Below are 17954 nucleotides of genomic sequence, written 5' to 3'. Positions count from 1 at the left end.
CATAAGGCTACGAGAAATACAGCAGCGCATAAATGAGGATGAAACATAGACAATGTGAGCATTTCTGTATCATCTTGTGTACTCAGAATCTGAATGAAACAAATCTACAGAGTCCCCTTTGAAAGAAACAGTGAACGTGTGAAACAACAGCGATATGACGATGTGCAGGTAAGCTGTAGCATCATTGGTACTGTTGGGCTGTGCATGGGCCTGCTGTGCTGCATTGAGAGTGATGGAGCTGGAGGCAGAGGTCAGAGGTCAGGAGCTGCTTTTTGTGGATGAGGCAGGTTTTTAAACCTCACTAAAACAAGGAGACGTGGCAGGAACGTTATTGGACCCGTGCCATAATCAATGTCCCAGGACAACGTGGTGGTAACATAACCATGTGTGCAGCTACCATCATGCAACCCTGGGCCCCTACAACACTGTACACATCACTACATGCTCACTGATGTTCAGAGGTTTATGGATCACCCACTTTTCACTTTTTACTCAAGAGAGGCATCATGTCAGGGCTGGACACGGCATTCCAGACGCCATTTCCCCCAGTGCCTTGGACCGGAGCATATTGCATGTGATCGGACGACACGATGTAGACTGATAGTTCATTTTTCTCAGTGAGATTACTATTTTGTGTTTTCATCTGTGTGAATAAACACTAATACTTACTAGAAGTTTGGATCCCTGTATGTTGTCAGAACCATGAACTGATAGAGCCCACCTTGTGCACATGAAGAGCAAAGATGTGTTCTGTATTCATGACGTCAGTGTGTAGTTGGCGCATTGTGTGCTTAGTGATGTGATGGCTGTTTGATACGAAAATACCATTTTTACAAATGTTTGAAGAGTGAAGTAAGGTTTATTAGCTTTTGCAAGAGAACTACGATGTTTTGTTGATTAGGTGAAAGGTTTTTTTATTTGTGTGTAGAGTTTTGTGAAAATAGCCCATAGTTACAAAAAATGTCACTTTGCCATCAGAAAAAACTGTAATAGTTCCAGTGGCATCGTTACTGCTACGACCCCCACTAGTACTGTTTGTCTGCTATTACCTTTGACTTTGCTTCCATCTTTTCTTGTGTTTCAGCTCTTTACTTCTTTGGATAATGCAGTTGAGTTTTTTCTACCAGTTATTTTGACTTGATATTGTTTTATGTGCAGTACTCATCTATTTATAATTTCACTTTTACGTGGAGCTCTACACTGACATCCCTGAAGGTGTGGTACAGCCTCACTGTGTTTATTTGCTTTGGTTTGAAAATAAACTACTTATATTCAGTATCTCTCATTCCAGCTCATTCTCGGTTTGTGGATAGAACATCACCAAGGTGCCTGAAACCCATTCAACCCAATCTGTGCTCTTCATTCTTTGAGTTGCGCAGTGACAACAAGAAACTCAAGGACATCAAGTGGAACGTGTAGATAGTTCTGTGTAGAAAACCACACAGTCAAATATCACCCACAGCAAGCCGTGCTGTCCACAGGTTCACGGGCAATAGAACGTTATGGGGATTTGAAACAAGGTCACAGTGGGAAGGGTTGTTGAACCAATAGTAAGTAAGACAGAAATATCTCCCACAGTGGACTGATCAGGGCGGGTTAATCCAAACTAGGAGGTGTCTCCACATGTGCTTGCGTGGGTCAGACTGGGTGGAGCCAGTGGAGGCGCAGGGCCCCCCCGCAGGCCGCCATCGGACAGGTGGCCGGATGGGCGGTGTGGTTTCCTGTGGACAGACACTGGAATCTGGACAGGATCGTTCCGTGGGAATAATAAAGAGGTCTCATCTTCTTCAACAGCCTCATTGATGGCGTGAAGAATGTTGTTTTAGGAGTGCCTTTACAAACCTGATAACGGACAGCCAGTAATCCTACAGTGAAGAGTCAAGAGATCCTAGGAAGAATATGCTACATGACTAACATCATATGGAGACGTTAAAGGGATCACGTTTACCAACCAAAAAAAACCAGGAGAACTTGAGGACCGGCCCTGATGAGCAGCTTGGGTCAGGACCAGACTTGACAAACTATCTAAAAGGGGTCCTTGTATGTGTTCGGCAGCATTGAACAGCAACAACTACAATACACAAAATGTTCCTTCTTTATGAATATAAAGGGAAAAAAGCATAGTTCTAATGTGGAGAAAGAAGACTTAATATGGATGTTTCCTCCCAAATACACAAATCCTTCCTCCATGGATTCAAAATGGCTCAACACACCATCTACCGTTTGAATGGGCTCTAAACCTGCAGGCCAACACTTGCATTGAGTCAACCAGTCGGGAGGTTTCCACGTCATAAAGTGTATCTAAAAATAGAATCTGAACCCCCACCGAGCCACTACTGCCTCATGCTTCCATGCACTCACATGGAGTATGGACCTATCAAGCAAAAGTACCACGGAGAATTCAATTCATTTTCAAATGTTGATTATCGTGGAAACAGGATTTTAATATATATAAAATAATATGTATTCCCGAGCCGTTAAGTAAACAGATATGTAGTTTCTAGCATATTTATACATCCATCTATCCAGTAATTAGAGCAACATTACAGTATCGAAGGAGAGAAATGTGTGTTGATGGAATATGTAGCCTGGAGGATTAGAAAGGAATTAGTCTAATGCAAGTAAGTATAAGAATAAGAATACAGCAGATTTGCATTGTGATTATTGTGATAATATTGAGAATATTAAACATTCATACATTCATCGTCCTCATGCTGCAGGGATCAAGCGCCCTCAAAAGCCATTTCATTGCCAGCAGTTTTGTTGTTTAATGTTATAAGAATTAAGAAAATTCACTTTTAGTAAATCATGAGCTAATGTGAAATACATAATAAAAATGATCAGCTGTAGACCTCATCCAACCATCTTAGCCCACGTGTCAGTGTTTCTGTCACACTGTTTCCAGACTTATTGGACTCACGCCTGATTTGGGTTTCAGTGCCAGCGGTTCTGAGTATTCAAGACATCCTACAAATGTCAAATCCTGCTATTCTCGCAGTCATCGTTCCATCCACTAGTGTTAATTAATACATGAGGTCGCTCATGTGGACTCAGCCCGTCTTGATGAGTGTGTCACACTGAGGACATTTGTTCATGCTCAAAGGACAGCACAGTTATGTGTGTGACTGAAGACTAACGGCGTTGTTCTCATCATCATCACTTTTTCTGCTTGGAAAATGTATTGTCAGTTCATCTGTCATTAACTTCCTAGGATCCTACGGTGATGGATCTCTGTTAATGTCACAACACACAAACAAGCTTTTGAAGCTTTGGAAATGTACCTTTTTGCAGATTGGTTTTGCCATTGGGGGGTGAACAGGGTGAATATGCATCATTTTACACTTCCTCGTTTCATGGTTTCTCCTTTCCATTAGAATGCCAGATAAGAACTGTTTGGTCTGCTGTACACGCCACGGTCATCATCATCATTTGGACCTGAGCAGAGGAAAATGGAATCAATGACACTAGAGTAGCTAAAGAGTCATTGGCTCATATCTTGAAATCACCTGATGCACCTGGTGCAGCTTAGCAGCCCCTTCTGTTGGGCATCAGCTGGTCCAGGTGTGCTGGAGCAGAGACAAACTAAAGCATCTATAGTTTTGTTCTTTTAGGTTTGGGTCCTCTAACCCAGAGGGCTATAGATTATTATTATCATCATAAGCAAGCACCCTTTTGTAAGAAATCTTTGTCACAACTTTGTTGCATTTGTGAATGAACATTACCAAACGTATATTAATGATACTTTTAGTAGTGACAGCACTGTTTGGCAGAGCTCCCAATGCTGCTAAAAGCCTGTTGGCAAACCCCCCAGACTACTGACGTATTGTAACCTTTAGAAAGAGCTGCTCTGATTCATTCATTACTCTTTCATTGTGTGTTGAGTAGTGTATATTGTTGCTGTGTGCGATTGGTTCCACATGAATGACTTGAGTTAACCGTTTAGTCTTCATAAAGCAGAAGCACACTGCAGGTGCACGTTGGTACGGAGGTGTTGCTAACGTTGAGGCTTACAGCCCTCACTCAGCGGGGGACGAAGGTCAGAAATGCTGGATTAGAAAGTCAAGTAGGACTCCTTATTTGTGTTAGACACATCAATTATACACACACTAAAATGATTAAATATCGATATATACCTCTGCTACGACCGTTTTGGTTGCCTCAAATGTGTGTGGTAGCCTGCCTAAGAAAGTGGTTTTGTTGCCTAAACCTAAGCACAACCTTTTTTTTCTTCATTTATTTGGTAACGTCATCCAAAAGTCATTTTGAGGTTAAACAATGTCCCTGTACATGAAACAAATGGAATGCAATTAGTTTACTCCCTTCACATGGTCGTCTGAAAAGAATGTCAAAGCATATATCCTACTATATAAATCATACTATTAATTCAAATCACTGATACATTTTGTTATTGCAGTATTGCGTTTTGTGATACTGAATAATGTATCAAATTGTAATAGATTTCACAGGCTTGATGACAATGAACTAAGATTTATGAAAGACAGTGGTCTGATGTTGATGTATGAGAGACGCAAAACAAAGACAAAGAGACACAACACAAAGGGACATTTAAAAACTGAGAGACGTACAAAGAGACTCAAAGAAACCAAAGTGACACTAAACGTCTGCAAAGAGACACAAAACTACAAAAACCTTATTTCAAGAGACACAATTCAAAGAGATAAAACACAACTAAAAGACTGAAAATGACTACAAGGACACTCGCAGCAGCCACACAGCAACATTTAAAAGAGATACAAAGACACACAAATTGGCCACACAGAGAGACAAAACAGCTACAGAAAGACACAAAGTGCGGCTCAACCGTGTCTTGCTCCTCTGTAGAAGTGGGGTCTTGTGGATGTCTGTACCCAGGGCCACGGGCCAAACTATACTGGTCTATACAGCAGACATTTAATAATGCCAATCCCGACAGACGCTTCAAACTCAGTGGCGACCGTTTGGGTGGAAAACGTGTGATGTGCTGAGTTACAGTTAGTAGCTGTCCATGGTGCTGAAGAGCTCAGCTTTTAACAGCACGGTCAGGTGAGCTGGGAGGACGAGTGAATCCTCTACAATGGCATATCTTTACTATGTGATGTAACAGAGAGACGGGGACTGGCAGTAAGAGGGAGCGAGTCGTCGAGGGGCAGAGAGAAGGATGATGTCATAGTTTATAGCCTGAGCCATAGAAGAAGCAGATGGAGGCTGACTTCCTCTTTTCTCCGCTCCTGTCTCCGTCTCCGTATCCACCCTCAACATCTGCTTCAGCATCAGGACGCATCGCGGACAAAGAGGGACAAACCGCAGAAGCCGCATTTGTTCGGGCAGGCTGTCTGCAGGTGGAGGACACGGAGCGGAACAAGGCTGGATGAAAGCCAATCACAAACAAGAGACGTCCGATAAACACGCAATATGGTCCGGAATATTGGAGCAAGCTCGAGGTCAGTCCTCTCTTTTTGTCTCCATTCTGGATTATGAGCAGGCGGCAGTGTGAAGGAGCTGGTCCTGCCCAGAAAGGAGGAGGAGGAGGAGGAGGAGGAAGAGGAGGAGGAGAGACACACAGAAGGGTGTCGACGGAGAGGCAGAGGGAAGCCTGAGGGAGAAGCGGAGGGGAGGACCGCTGGAAAAATAAGAGAGTATATTACAAGGTTCCAATAATGGCGGCTAAGTCGGACGGGGTCCTGAAGATGAAGAAGAGCGACGTGGCCTTCACCCCGCTGCAGAACTCGGAGCACTCCGGCTCGGTGCAGGGGCTCCACCCGGGCACCCAGCCGGACTCTGCGGGCACCGGGGACGGGGACTTCGCCAACGGGGAGTCGCGCTGCTGTGGGGGCGGAAGCTCGAACTCGACGTGCCTTCGGCCGGGGAAGGAGCAGCAGAAATACACGGTGTGGGATGGCCTGTGGATCGTAGCCGCGGTGGCCGTGTATCTGGCCGACGTGGGCACCGACGTGTGGCTGTCGGCCGACTACTACCTCCGCCGCGACTACTGGTGGTTTGGCCTGACCCTTTTCTTCGTGGTGCTGGGCTCCTTCTCCGTCCAGCTCTTCAGCTTTAGATGGTTCGTCCACGACTTCGGCAGCGAGGACGGTTCCGAGTCGCCGGCTGATAGCGCGCACATGGACGGGAACAAACTGCTGAGCGGCTCGGCCTCGCACGGCGACGTTACCGCTCAACACCACCCGGCCACGCCGCAGAGACAGGCGTCGACCGCCAGCAAGAACACCACTACCACCAGCACCGGCAGCACGGCGGGGGGCGGCAGGGGGAGGAAGCGGTCGGCCTACTACTCCTTCTGCGTCTGGTTCGGGCAGTCCGTCATCCACATCCTCCAGATGGGCCAGATATGGAGGTAGGATGGAGGCCTTGGGATGGTTAATGGTGGCGTGTGTGTGTGTGTAGATTTGTTTTTTTATGTGTGGTTTAATGAATGAAGCAGTGGCCTCCAATTGAGCTGCCATCTTTGACATGCTCCCATCTGCAGGGCCACTCATACTATAGTACTGTGGAAGGCTATCAGGTCAATAATAATTCACTGTATTCATAACGCACTCGTCACAAACAGATCTCAGAGTGTGCCTATCAATACCATACAAGAATGATAGGAAGTTTATTTCCCACCTGGTGTCAATGGTGTCAGTGGATGCTCCAGATGTTCTCTGTTTTGGTGGCATTGGAAAGAATCTTCAAACGTTCATTTGATGCGTTATAATCTTATCTAATATTATTTGATGCAATTTTCATTTTGAAATTGTGGCAGCACATCCTGAGAGTATAGCAAATAGTGCTCTGTCTAATTATTTCACAACATATCATCATGAAAAGTCCAAATGTCCAGTTTGCACACCACATTTTGGACAAGATTAAGAGTTAAACAAAGCAGAGATGTGCTGCTACTGTAGGGTCTAACAGCAGAACACGTGCTCTCCTGTTTAAATTCCTAACACTACCGAGCCCCTCCAGACTCCCCTGCACCTCCTGCCCTCACCATCCACAATTCGATTACATGACCGCAGGGTCCTCACTCGTGACCTGGCTGCGGCTAAAGTGTTGCTATGTGCTTGACCTGTCCTTGACTACACATATATGGTGACACTTACAGTCCACTGTAATACTGTATATAATACCATTAGAGTTCTCTACCCTTTATACCTCCTGATTCTACCACTAGAACTATTTCCTCCCCTGTGCATCACTGGAAATCTACAAACGTCACACCAAAATGGGAGAGGTGAACATGCTGCAGCTTCAAAACAAAAAAATTCTATAAAAGGATCGATAGATTCCTCAATATTGCAAATGATTGTTGATGGGGTTATAAAGCTTACAGTGAATCACAACTTGACTCAAAGATCTCTGTTTCTCAGTTACCCTTCCAGAGATATTGCCTGTTTAAATGGTCCATCATCATGGGCTGATTGAGGGCCCTATTCATTCAAATCAATTTTAAGTTCATGTTTTCTATTAATGAAATCATTTTTAGCGTTTAGCAATTGTTTCTGCATTTAAATGTTTACATTTCAGAACAGTACATTAGGTGAATGGGTTATTAACTCTAAGCCCCCACAATTACAATTTTCCACTGCTCTCTACGGAGTTCCGCCCCTTTCATTAGATGTTGTGCAGCTACATTTTTTTCATTCTAATGTTGTTTTTCACCAAGCCTTTAGTCATAAATAACAATAGATTGTCCCTTGCACACAGCAGGGGTGTTTTCACATTTCTTATCGTGCGACTATCGTGTGTTTAATTTATTATTTATGTGAGATTGCAGGGGGAAAAAAGTATAAATATCTTGGAATTCACATTTCTAAATCAAGAACAACAAGAGAGTAAAGTGTGGTGGTATTTCTAGCAGCGGTGTGTCAAATTACAAATCAGATGTAACGACCATGCACAGAAGCCTGTGTGGAGGGAAAGCACAAACACTTAAGGAAAGAAGCAAGGTCGGTCATGTTGATTTATGATGACATTAATAGTAAAGTGATTCTTATGTGGTGTCTCTTAGGAAGTGCCCCAGCAGTCTATCCCTATAGAAGCTTAACTAAGGGCTGGTCCGGTGCTGCTCGATACCGGAGCAATTCTATCCACAGACAGCTGACTTTGAAGGCTCTCTGGCTCTATCAAGATAACCTCGGTTCTGTCTAGTTTAACATCAGAAAGTTTGTGGTCATCCAAATGTTGATGTCTCAGAGACATTCTTGAAATCTAACAAGCTGGCCGGTCTCGTCTGACTTGATCAGGAATATACAATTGAGTATCGTCAGCATAACATAAATTATGTATTTGAAATAATGGTCTATTGATCCGTCTCGCCAGCAGGCACCAATAACTACATTACAGTCCACCTACGGAAGGACTCATCATACTTTTCATTATCTGACGTTCAGCCTTTTAATGAGCTATTAATGGACATTCAGATCATTATTCTGGATCCATTCACTCTGCCCCCAGTGGGTTCTTCTCATAGTCATCCTGCCGGCCCTATGCTATTGGTTTCTATGATCACAAAGGCTCTCTGTCCTGGGATTGGCCAATCAAATGCGGCCTGATCCAGGATGATTATTTTCTCAATGCTTTAGAGGGGAAATTACATTTACAAAGATTATTTCACAGCGTTGGTATCATTTTCAAAATTGTAACGTTGATCAGGGAGGAAATATTTTATCTTGTTGCGCAACTTGCGGCTTAGTTGCATGGAAAAGTATTTTTGTTGGAGAGAGGGTTGAACTTCCTTACCTGCACTTTCCAATGACAACGACTGCTAACTGCAATTCTTTTTTTTGCTTCATTCCATCATTTATTGGCTTGCCACGACAAACTCGTCAGTAAACAGTTATTCAAGTCTTCATTTACAAGGTAAGGTTAAATCGGACAGGAAATAGAGCATTAATATAGAAGCAAACATACTGGGACTGAAATTCAGTTTAGGACTTGGAGATGGAGAGGTCTTTTATGCGAGCAGCTTTTGTGGTATAATTAGGATCTGTTGATGATGAAGACATTTGAAACACTTGAAGATACCTAGCTGACGCCTGCCTCCTCAGATTGTACAAGCATGCCACCTTTTCTTGTACAAACCGCCACAAATATCCTATCATGAAGAGCAGCATTGCCATGGTAATGCTGCCTGTACTGGAGGCGGTGACGGTGGCCTTGCTTGAAGGCTGAATGAGTTTTTTTTGCTTTTCTGGATGTGAGTGAAGCCGTCAGAACACCTTTAGTTACAGTGTAAACTTAACCATGTTGGCTGGGAACAATAATAACAATGATTCAAATATAAGTAGTAAGCCAGGTAAGGCAGGACCACTGTAGGAACAACCACAGATATCAGATATAACCACAATCAGACATAGCCACCATCAGATGTTACCACCATCAGATGTAACCACCATCAGATGTAACCACCATCAGACATAACCACCATCAGATGTATCCATCATCAGATGTAACCACTATCAGATGTAACCACCATCAGACATAACCACCATCAGATAGAACCACCATCAGACATAACCACCATCAGATAGAACCACCATCAGATGTAACCACTATCAGACATAACCACCATCAGACATAACCACTATCAGACATAACCACCATCAGATGTAACCACCATCAGATGTAACCACCATCACATGTAACCACCATCAGATGTAACCACCATCAGATGTAACCACCATCAGATGTAACCACCATCAGACATAACCACCATCAGATAGAACCACCATCAGATGTAACCACTATCAGACATAACCACCATCAGATATAACCACCATCAGACATAACCACCATCAGACATAACCACCATCAGACGTAACCACCATCAGACGTAACCACCATCAGACATAACCACCATCAGATGTAACCACTATCAGACATAACCACCATCAGACATAACCACCATCAGATGTAAACACCATCAGATGTAAACACCATCAGACGTAACCACCATCAGACATAACCACCATCAGACATAACCACTATCAGACGTAACCACCATCAGATAGAACCATCAGATGTAAACACCATCAGACGTAACCACCATCAGACATAACCACCATCAGACATAACCACTATCAGACATAACCACCATCAGATGTAACCACCATCAGACATAACCACCATCAGATGTAACCACTATCAGACATAACCCCCATCAGATGTAACCACTATCAGACATAACCCCCATCAGATGTAACCACTATCAGACATAACCCCCATCAGATAGAACCACCATCAGATGTAAACACCATCAGATGTAACCACCATCAGATGTAACCACTATCAGACATAACCCCCATCAGATGTAACCACCATCAGATGTAAACACTATCAGACATAACCACCATCAGACGTAACCACCATCAGACATAACCACCATCAGATGTAACCACTATCAGACATAACCACCATCAGACATAACCACCATCAGACATAACCAACATCAGATGTAACCACCATCAGATGTAAACACCATCAGACATAACCACCATCAGATGTAACTACTATCAGACATAACCACTATCAGACATAACCACCATCAGACATAACCACCATCAGATGTAAACACCATCAGATGTAACCACCATCAGATGTAACCACCATCAGACATAACCACCATCAGATGTAACCACCATCAGATGTAACCACCATCAGATGTAACCACCATCAGACATAACCACCATCAGATGTAACCACCATCAGATGTAACCACATCCACAAAACCTGTAAGACGAGAAAGCACTCAGTGGAAGAAACAAAGTTAGTCATGTTGACAGTAATAGTAATGGGACTAATAATGGTGTCAGAAGCAGTAGTTGTCAGCAGGGCCATGCAGGAGGCAGGACCAGGGTCCAGATAGAACCACGATCATGGAAACCTGCGAGGAGGGAAAGCACACAAACCCCGGGATAAGAAGCTGATTTAGTGATGTGCATTAATAAGAGGTAAATTCTTGCAGAAATGACATGCATGTAGATAGATATGTTGAATGGTTGTCTCTCTACCTTCAGTATGTTCATGCTTCCGTTTCACATTCTTCCACATCCCAATCTTCATCAGATTCATCAGCTTCCTCAACCCCATTCTAGCAGCCTAATAGTGGATATTTTCCTTGAAAGATTCTTTGGCCCCTTTGACAAGAAAAAAAGTAAATTCAAGCCATGCTCCGTCTGCAAATCAAGACTTAGCAGACTTGCAAGTAGAAACTGTATAAGTGTACCTCAATGGATGAAATAATAGCAAATATCTTCTCTTTGCTCCCGTGCTGTCTGTGTGCAGTTCGATTTGATAATAACATTCTGACACACTGTCTGCTTCTCCACAGAGTTGGTATGTGAGGCACATTTTGGGGTCTCATTTGTTGTGGGAGGTCGTGAAAGGGTGCCGTCATGGACAATGAATGAATAAAGCTCCTTTACATGTCATGGAAATGATATGAGAAGAAAAATGAAGCAAACTAAACTATGATATGGATGAAGCTGGATATAGTCGGTCTTTACTTCCCTCTTCCATTAAAAGATCTATGCTTCCATCAATTTCCTGCTTTACGAGGTGGCGGGGGGGGGGGGGGGGTAAACACTGATAGAAGTGTGTGTCACACAGCAGTCTGAGTAGAAGGCTGTTTAAGAGGCAAATCAATTTGTCAAACTTAGAGATTATTCTCACTCTGGTATTTCTAAAGAGAAAATAAATGTTGATGTGCCTTTCTCCATCTGCACTGTTACTTGTGATGTGGAAGATAAAGCATGCTTTCTCTCCTCCTCATCTTGCAGGTATTTTCACACCATCTACCTGGGCGTTCGAAGCCATCAGAGTGCTGAGACAGAGCGCTGGCGTTACTACTGGAGGATGGTCTATGAGTTTGCAGATGTGAGCATGCTGCATCTCTTGGCCACCTTTCTGGAGAGCGCTCCGCAGCTGGTGCTGCAGCTGTGCATCATTATACAGACACACAAGCTCCAGGCAGTGCAAGGTAACACATTGACTCACTCACTGAAACCCAGTCTGAACCTGTCAAAGAAAAGCCTCCTCAAACCACCTTGCATCCAGGGGGACGAAGGTCGGGATGACTCACTCCTAAAATACCTCACAATGCACCTGGACAAGGGGCTACGGGGGGGGGCTTGCACCCGGGCCTCGACACAAAGGGTCAGCGCCGGTTCTATTTCAGACCCCACAGTCTGCAACAAGATGCTGAAGAGACACCGCGCTGTTCCTCTCCTGTGCCGGGTTGGGCTGCAGTCAGATGAAGTCTTCCTCACTCTCTTCCTCCTAGAAATGAGAAGTGTGAAACCACTAAACGGGCAAAAAGTACACTAAGTTAATACTATGATGGGATTTAGAATATTTGTTTCACTTTTAAAAAGCAAACATGCTAGTAAATCTAAACTAATCATGAAGAGCATCTGCCCTTCATGCTTTCTACTTAGAACAAACATTTACGTTTATATAGAAACGTACTCACAGCTGTGACAGTATATACTATGTACTGGCACTGAGACTCAAAGGGACAGAAAAGGCCGGATGGGTGAAGACAATCATTTAAAAAAGCATGGAAAAATAAAAATCTCTTTACATATAGTAGGTGAAGACTGCAAGATCTACACTCAGCACTGAGTAACTGCTTCAAAGGTCATCACACATGGCGTTGAACCGTGTCACTCATCAGTGGACTGAGGGGCCCCTGAGGGCTCGCTGGACTCCCCCCCCCCCTCCACACCGTACGATTACATCTCCATAGAAAGCTGCATGTGCTTACAAATACCAACAAGAGATGATTACAGTGTGTGTTAAACGGATAACTACACACATGCATGCACCTGCTTACTTATTTAACAAGGTAGTTAGTTTGTGTACTTCTTCTGTGTTAATATTGAAAAGCCCACTTGATTCAAGGTGTGTGTGAATGGTTTTGTGTCTCTGTGTCTGTGATTGACTGGTGCCCAAGGTCACCTGGGATTGACTCCAGCCGCCCCTCCGACGCTCTATGAAGGCACCAAATATCTTTCCTCTTTTTAAAAAGGAAAATGATGAGTAAATTATGCAATGTAGGATTCACCAATAGGTTCATTAGCACGTCAATGTATCACAGGAGTACATTTTCATTCTTTTTTTTCTACGTGATTAGATCAGGAAACGTTGTTAATCTCCATCTGGGAATTTGTCACGAATGCATACAGACAAGAGGGAACGAGTAAGACCAGAAGATGCCTCATAAAACATGGCTGACATCAGAAAGAAAGAAGAATGAAGGTGCTTGTGATTGGTTCAGTAGAACACTGAAGGATCTTCTGAGTCCATTAAACACACCGTGGAGGGATGACCCTCAAAAGAAACGTTTGTATAGCAACCAATCACAACCAGCCTTTCAGCTTATTGACCCCCCCCCCCCCCCCAGCAGAGCACACCATAGAAGAAGACACTAGCCAAGGTCCCCTGATAAAAACATGAAGCGTTCTGCTGATATCAAAGATATTAAGTTATCAACTAATGGCACATATGTACTCCATACAATGACAATACATCCACATCTAATCCCAAAAGCATTTAAAACTATGTTCTCAGCAGCTGGGGTGAAACCTCACTGGGTGCACAGAGATGTTGGATGCCCCCATCACGTGTTGTGTCTCTGTGTGCCTGACTGTTGCAGGCATGACCGCCGCGGCCTCCCTTGTCTCTCTGGCCTGGGCCCTGGCCTCCTACCAGAAGGCCTTGAGGGAGTCTCGGGAGGACAAGAAGCCCATCAGCTACCTGGCTGTCGTCATCCAGTTCTGTTGGCACTTCTTCACTATCGCTGCGCGGGTCATCACCTTCGCCCTGTTTGCCTCTGTATTCCAACTCTACTTTGGCATCTTCATCGTCCTGCACTGGTGCATCATGACCTTCTGGATTGTCCACTGTGAGACGGACTTCTGCATCAGCAAGTGGGAGGAGATTGTGTTTGACATGGTGGTGGGCATAATCTACATCTTCACCTGGTTCAACGTCAAGGAGGGACGGACAAGGTGAGCCTCTCCACTGAAGGAATACATCTGTTCTGATTGGAGGTCTCCATTAGTCTGTAATAGTTTATTTGGAAGATTAGTTGCATGAAGCAAACAGTTCATCATTTCTATATCCCAAAACCACAAATTTGCCTCAGAGGGCTTTCATCTGCACACATCTAGCGTCCTTTGATCCGCCCATTAGTGCAGAAGATTAACAATTATTCAATGGGGAGAGAAAATAAATGAAAGTGGGTCTACGAGAGAATGAAAATCTCTCTTAATATCAAGTGGAAAGTCAGTTGAAGTTTGTGAGTTTGTTCTAACCATTTCCCCAGACAGTAAGCCTGTGTGCCTTGAACTTACATTCCTTCTACTGGGTGGAAATAGAGGTCTGATTGGATAGAGGTCTATGGGAAAATGACTCTACTTCTCTCTCATTGTGAACATGGGTTCATGGTCTCAGGTCTTATTCATTGTTTACACATGGACATATCTAGCGTTGGCGTAATGGAAGTCATCCTCAGCCAATATACATGTGGAGAGCAGTTGGAGAGTTATTTGTGCTGGAAAGTAGGGGCACTTATTAGTACAGCCATCCTCAAGCCCATTGTCAAAATCAAGCACACAGAGCAAATAGCTGCTTCATGCTATGCTAACTGCTTTGTTTTCATGGTGTCCGTGTGCAGGTGCCGGCTCTTCATCTATTACCTGGTGATTCTGGTGGAGAACGCTGCTCTCAGCGCGTTGTGGTATCTCTACCGGTCGCCTCACACCACCGACGCCTTCGCAGTGCCAGCACTCTGCGTCATCTTCAGCAGTTTCCTCACCGGGGTGGTTTTCGTGCTCATGTACTATGCCTTCTTCCACCCCAACGGGCCGCGCTTTGGCCGCTCGCCGAGCGGCCAGGGTCTCGACCTGGGCCCCTCTGCTCAGTTCTCCACACTGCCGTCCGAAGGTACCACCAACTCACTGCGTTCCAACCGAGGTGCCACAGCGACCCTGGAGCGCGACGGGGGAAAGTACTCCGAGCGGGACGGCTGCATGCCGGTGTTTCAGGTCCGATCCACAGTGCCGTCCACGCCATCGTCTCGTGCTCCGCGCCTCGAAGAGACCGTCATCAAGATCGACCTCTGCAGGAACCGCTACCCAGCCTGGGAGCGCCATGTCCTCGACCGCAGTATACGAAAGGCCATCCTGGCCGTGGACAGCTCGCTGACCCCCCCGCGGCTGCAGTACAAAGATGATGCTCTGGTGCAGGAGAGGCTGGAATACGAGACCACGTTATAGTTCCACCCTGCTGTCAGAACCCGTAGATCACATGGACAGCAAAACGGACTGGCAACAACAAACTAGCCATCCCACTCATCATCCTCGTTCTGTTTGTGTTCCTCGGTGTCAGTGCCCCCCCACGAGACTTCAACCACATTGGTGGGGATTGGAGGATTTGGCACATGTGCAGTTGATGTCACCAGATGTGTTTGGGATCTTTGCAGGGTTGTTGCTGTTATCTTTACTTCCGCTCATCAGGGAAATCCAGTCTGGGATGAACTAAGTCCAAATGCTTTGACACTGTTTGGTTCAACGGATGTTCCACCTTGACCTCAATGACTCCTGAACTACACATAAACTCCTGGAACGTGATGAAGGGAAAGGATCTCTGAGCCGCTGTCATGGCTGTCCTACTGTTTGGAGGTTCTGATGATGTGGTCCATTACCAGCCACCCTTCATCTCCATCCACATCATAAAGCTCAGCTTATTTTCTCTTAGTGCCAAAAAGGTTCTTGGAAGGAGATTTCGACCCGATGCAGAGGTGGAACCCCCCCCACGCAGGGTTCAGACCACATGATATCAACCCAATCACAGCACGGCTGGACAAACGTGAGGCGGCAGGATGTGAGCGTCGGGCGCGACGTGTTGTCCGTCGTGGTGGACAACTTGACGACCTCACAACCCCCCAAGAGAAAGACTAGCATGTGTCTGCTGCATGATGTCAGTGATGTCAGTGCAACAGCAAAAAGGCCCTTTGGCCATTAAACACCACAAAGTGAGAAGAATGATGCTGCTGCTGCTGCTGTGGAACCCTGAAACAAAGCAATGGGGTGTTTTCTTTCTCTCTTTCCCAAACTTAAGATGGTACATTAGTCTACCTAGCAACTCCATCCTAAAGGTTTTCTGCGTGTTTCTGAAAACCACAAAAGGGTATTGTGTTGTCTGCACCCACCAACAGGTTTGCTAGGAAGTCTAAACAGTAGTTCTCTGGACTAGATGTTTCATTCTTCTTAGATAACTGTGGTCAGCTCAGACAGAAACACAAATATATGCAGATAACTCACCATCTTTGTCCAATAAGGAAACAAGTCAAACTCACACAAAGCCAAGAAAAGAATCTTCCTGGCAGCTCAACTCAACTTTTACAGTCAGGCCTCACGAAGCTGGTGGTGCTGATGGTGCTGATCTCTGCTGGAGGAGAACGTGAGTGTGAGTGTGTGCGTGTATGTGCGGGGGGGCGGGGGGGGGGGGGGGGGAGGACAGAGGGGGGGCGACACTGGATGATGAAAAAAAGGTAATGACTCGAGGATGGAGAATAAAAACTAAGGATGTACAGAACTCGCCTACAACATGCAGCATTTTTTTACTCATGAGACAACGTAGAAGGTTATGACGTCATTGTGCGTGTTTTTTTGTGGTGTATGTTTGACGTCAAGTCTGCTTGTTCCTGTTAAACATTGTTCCACCGATCATTGGATTAGGGTTAAGGGTTGAACCTTAAACTGTCTGTGAGGGGCTTTGATGATTTGTTCTAATCTCAACCATTTGAGGGCCAATCCCTTGTTAGTCAAGTAGATTCTGGATGGCGTCCAAAAATCAAGCGTCAGAAGGTTGCTTAAGTCATTTTCTGGTGACCATGACTATTCACCCCATTAGTTATTTTCAAAGTGGTGTTCACATTGAATATTGCCCATATTGAGAGAACACACATCCCATGAAGGCAACTAGAGACTGCAAAGGATAGACAGCTTCACCTTTTCACACTCCCAACCCCAGCAGCGTCATTTCAAGGGACGCAGGGAACAAGGTAGAAGAACAGTGTGTCTGCACAAAGGGAGAGAAACGCACAACCCGAGTCCTGACCTCTGCTGACCTCTGCTGACCTCTGCTGACCTCTGGGCCTTCATTTTATGAGTGAGATCTAAATTATGTTGCAGCCAATATAGATCATGTCCAACACTAAAAACATATAGCACTAAACAGCAGATGTGTGTAGTAGAATATACCGTGTGTGTGTACAGACCACAGAGAAAACCAGAAGGATGATTTACAAGATATTTGGCATTTCTCTCATTAGATACTTCTTTAAAATGCTTCTGTTAGTTTTTATGATAATAGTATTTGGTTTGTGGGGAAAATAACACCTTGTACTATCTTGAACTTTGAATAACTATGAAGTGAGCATACAGGTGTCAGCCGCCTCTTATTTACTTCAAATCCATTCATTTCAAACCCGAGCTGGTTTGTTTTGGAAATTGTTCATTTCAAAGCATTTATTGCCTCGCAATATGGTTTTAGAATCTGCAATTCAAGTCATCCATAGAACATACTGTCAGATATTTTTGGCAAAGTGGTGCAGACGTTTTATATCTGTTCTTGAACCTACGTTTTCATGTTGTGAAGGAATGAATAGATTCATACATTCATAAATCTATCAATGCACAGCCTGTGTGTTACTGAAGTGAACACAGCTGCTTCTCTTCTTTGCAATTATCTTTATTTTCTTACTCCTACTTTACTTTGCACTTGAGTCAAAGTGCACACGGTTTGGAGAGAAGCCCACAGAGTGATATGATATATAGATACAGCCTTATCTGGTGCCTGGGACATGTTGTATGTAGGCTGAGGACTACATGATTTACAAAGAAGGACACATTAGCATTACGAGTGATTCATGGCGTAGCCTGAGATTT

General features: G+C 44.6%; 1 protein-coding gene across 1 annotated transcript; it reads left to right on the top strand.

Annotated features, from left to right (window-relative positions):
• The first annotated feature begins 3880 nt into the window (after positions 1-3880).
• xkr4 (XK related 4) lies at positions 3881-16491 on the top strand. Its single transcript, XM_037458669.2, has 4 exons — positions 3881-6352; positions 11778-11977; positions 13655-14009; positions 14678-16491. Exons 1-4 carry the CDS (start codon positions 5658-5660, stop codon positions 15276-15278), a joined length of 1851 nt encoding a protein of 616 aa, XP_037314566.2. The 5' UTR covers positions 3881-5657; the 3' UTR covers positions 15279-16491.
• Positions 16492-17954: the final 1463 nt, after the last annotated feature.

The sequence above is a fragment of the Pungitius pungitius genome, chromosome 15 (assembly GCF_949316345.1).
Source record: "Pungitius pungitius chromosome 15, fPunPun2.1, whole genome shotgun sequence".
Lineage (NCBI taxonomy): Eukaryota > Metazoa > Chordata > Actinopteri > Perciformes > Gasterosteidae > Pungitius > Pungitius pungitius.
Note: the sequence above shows the minus strand (reverse complement) of the source record. Positions and strands in the feature narration are given on the sequence as shown.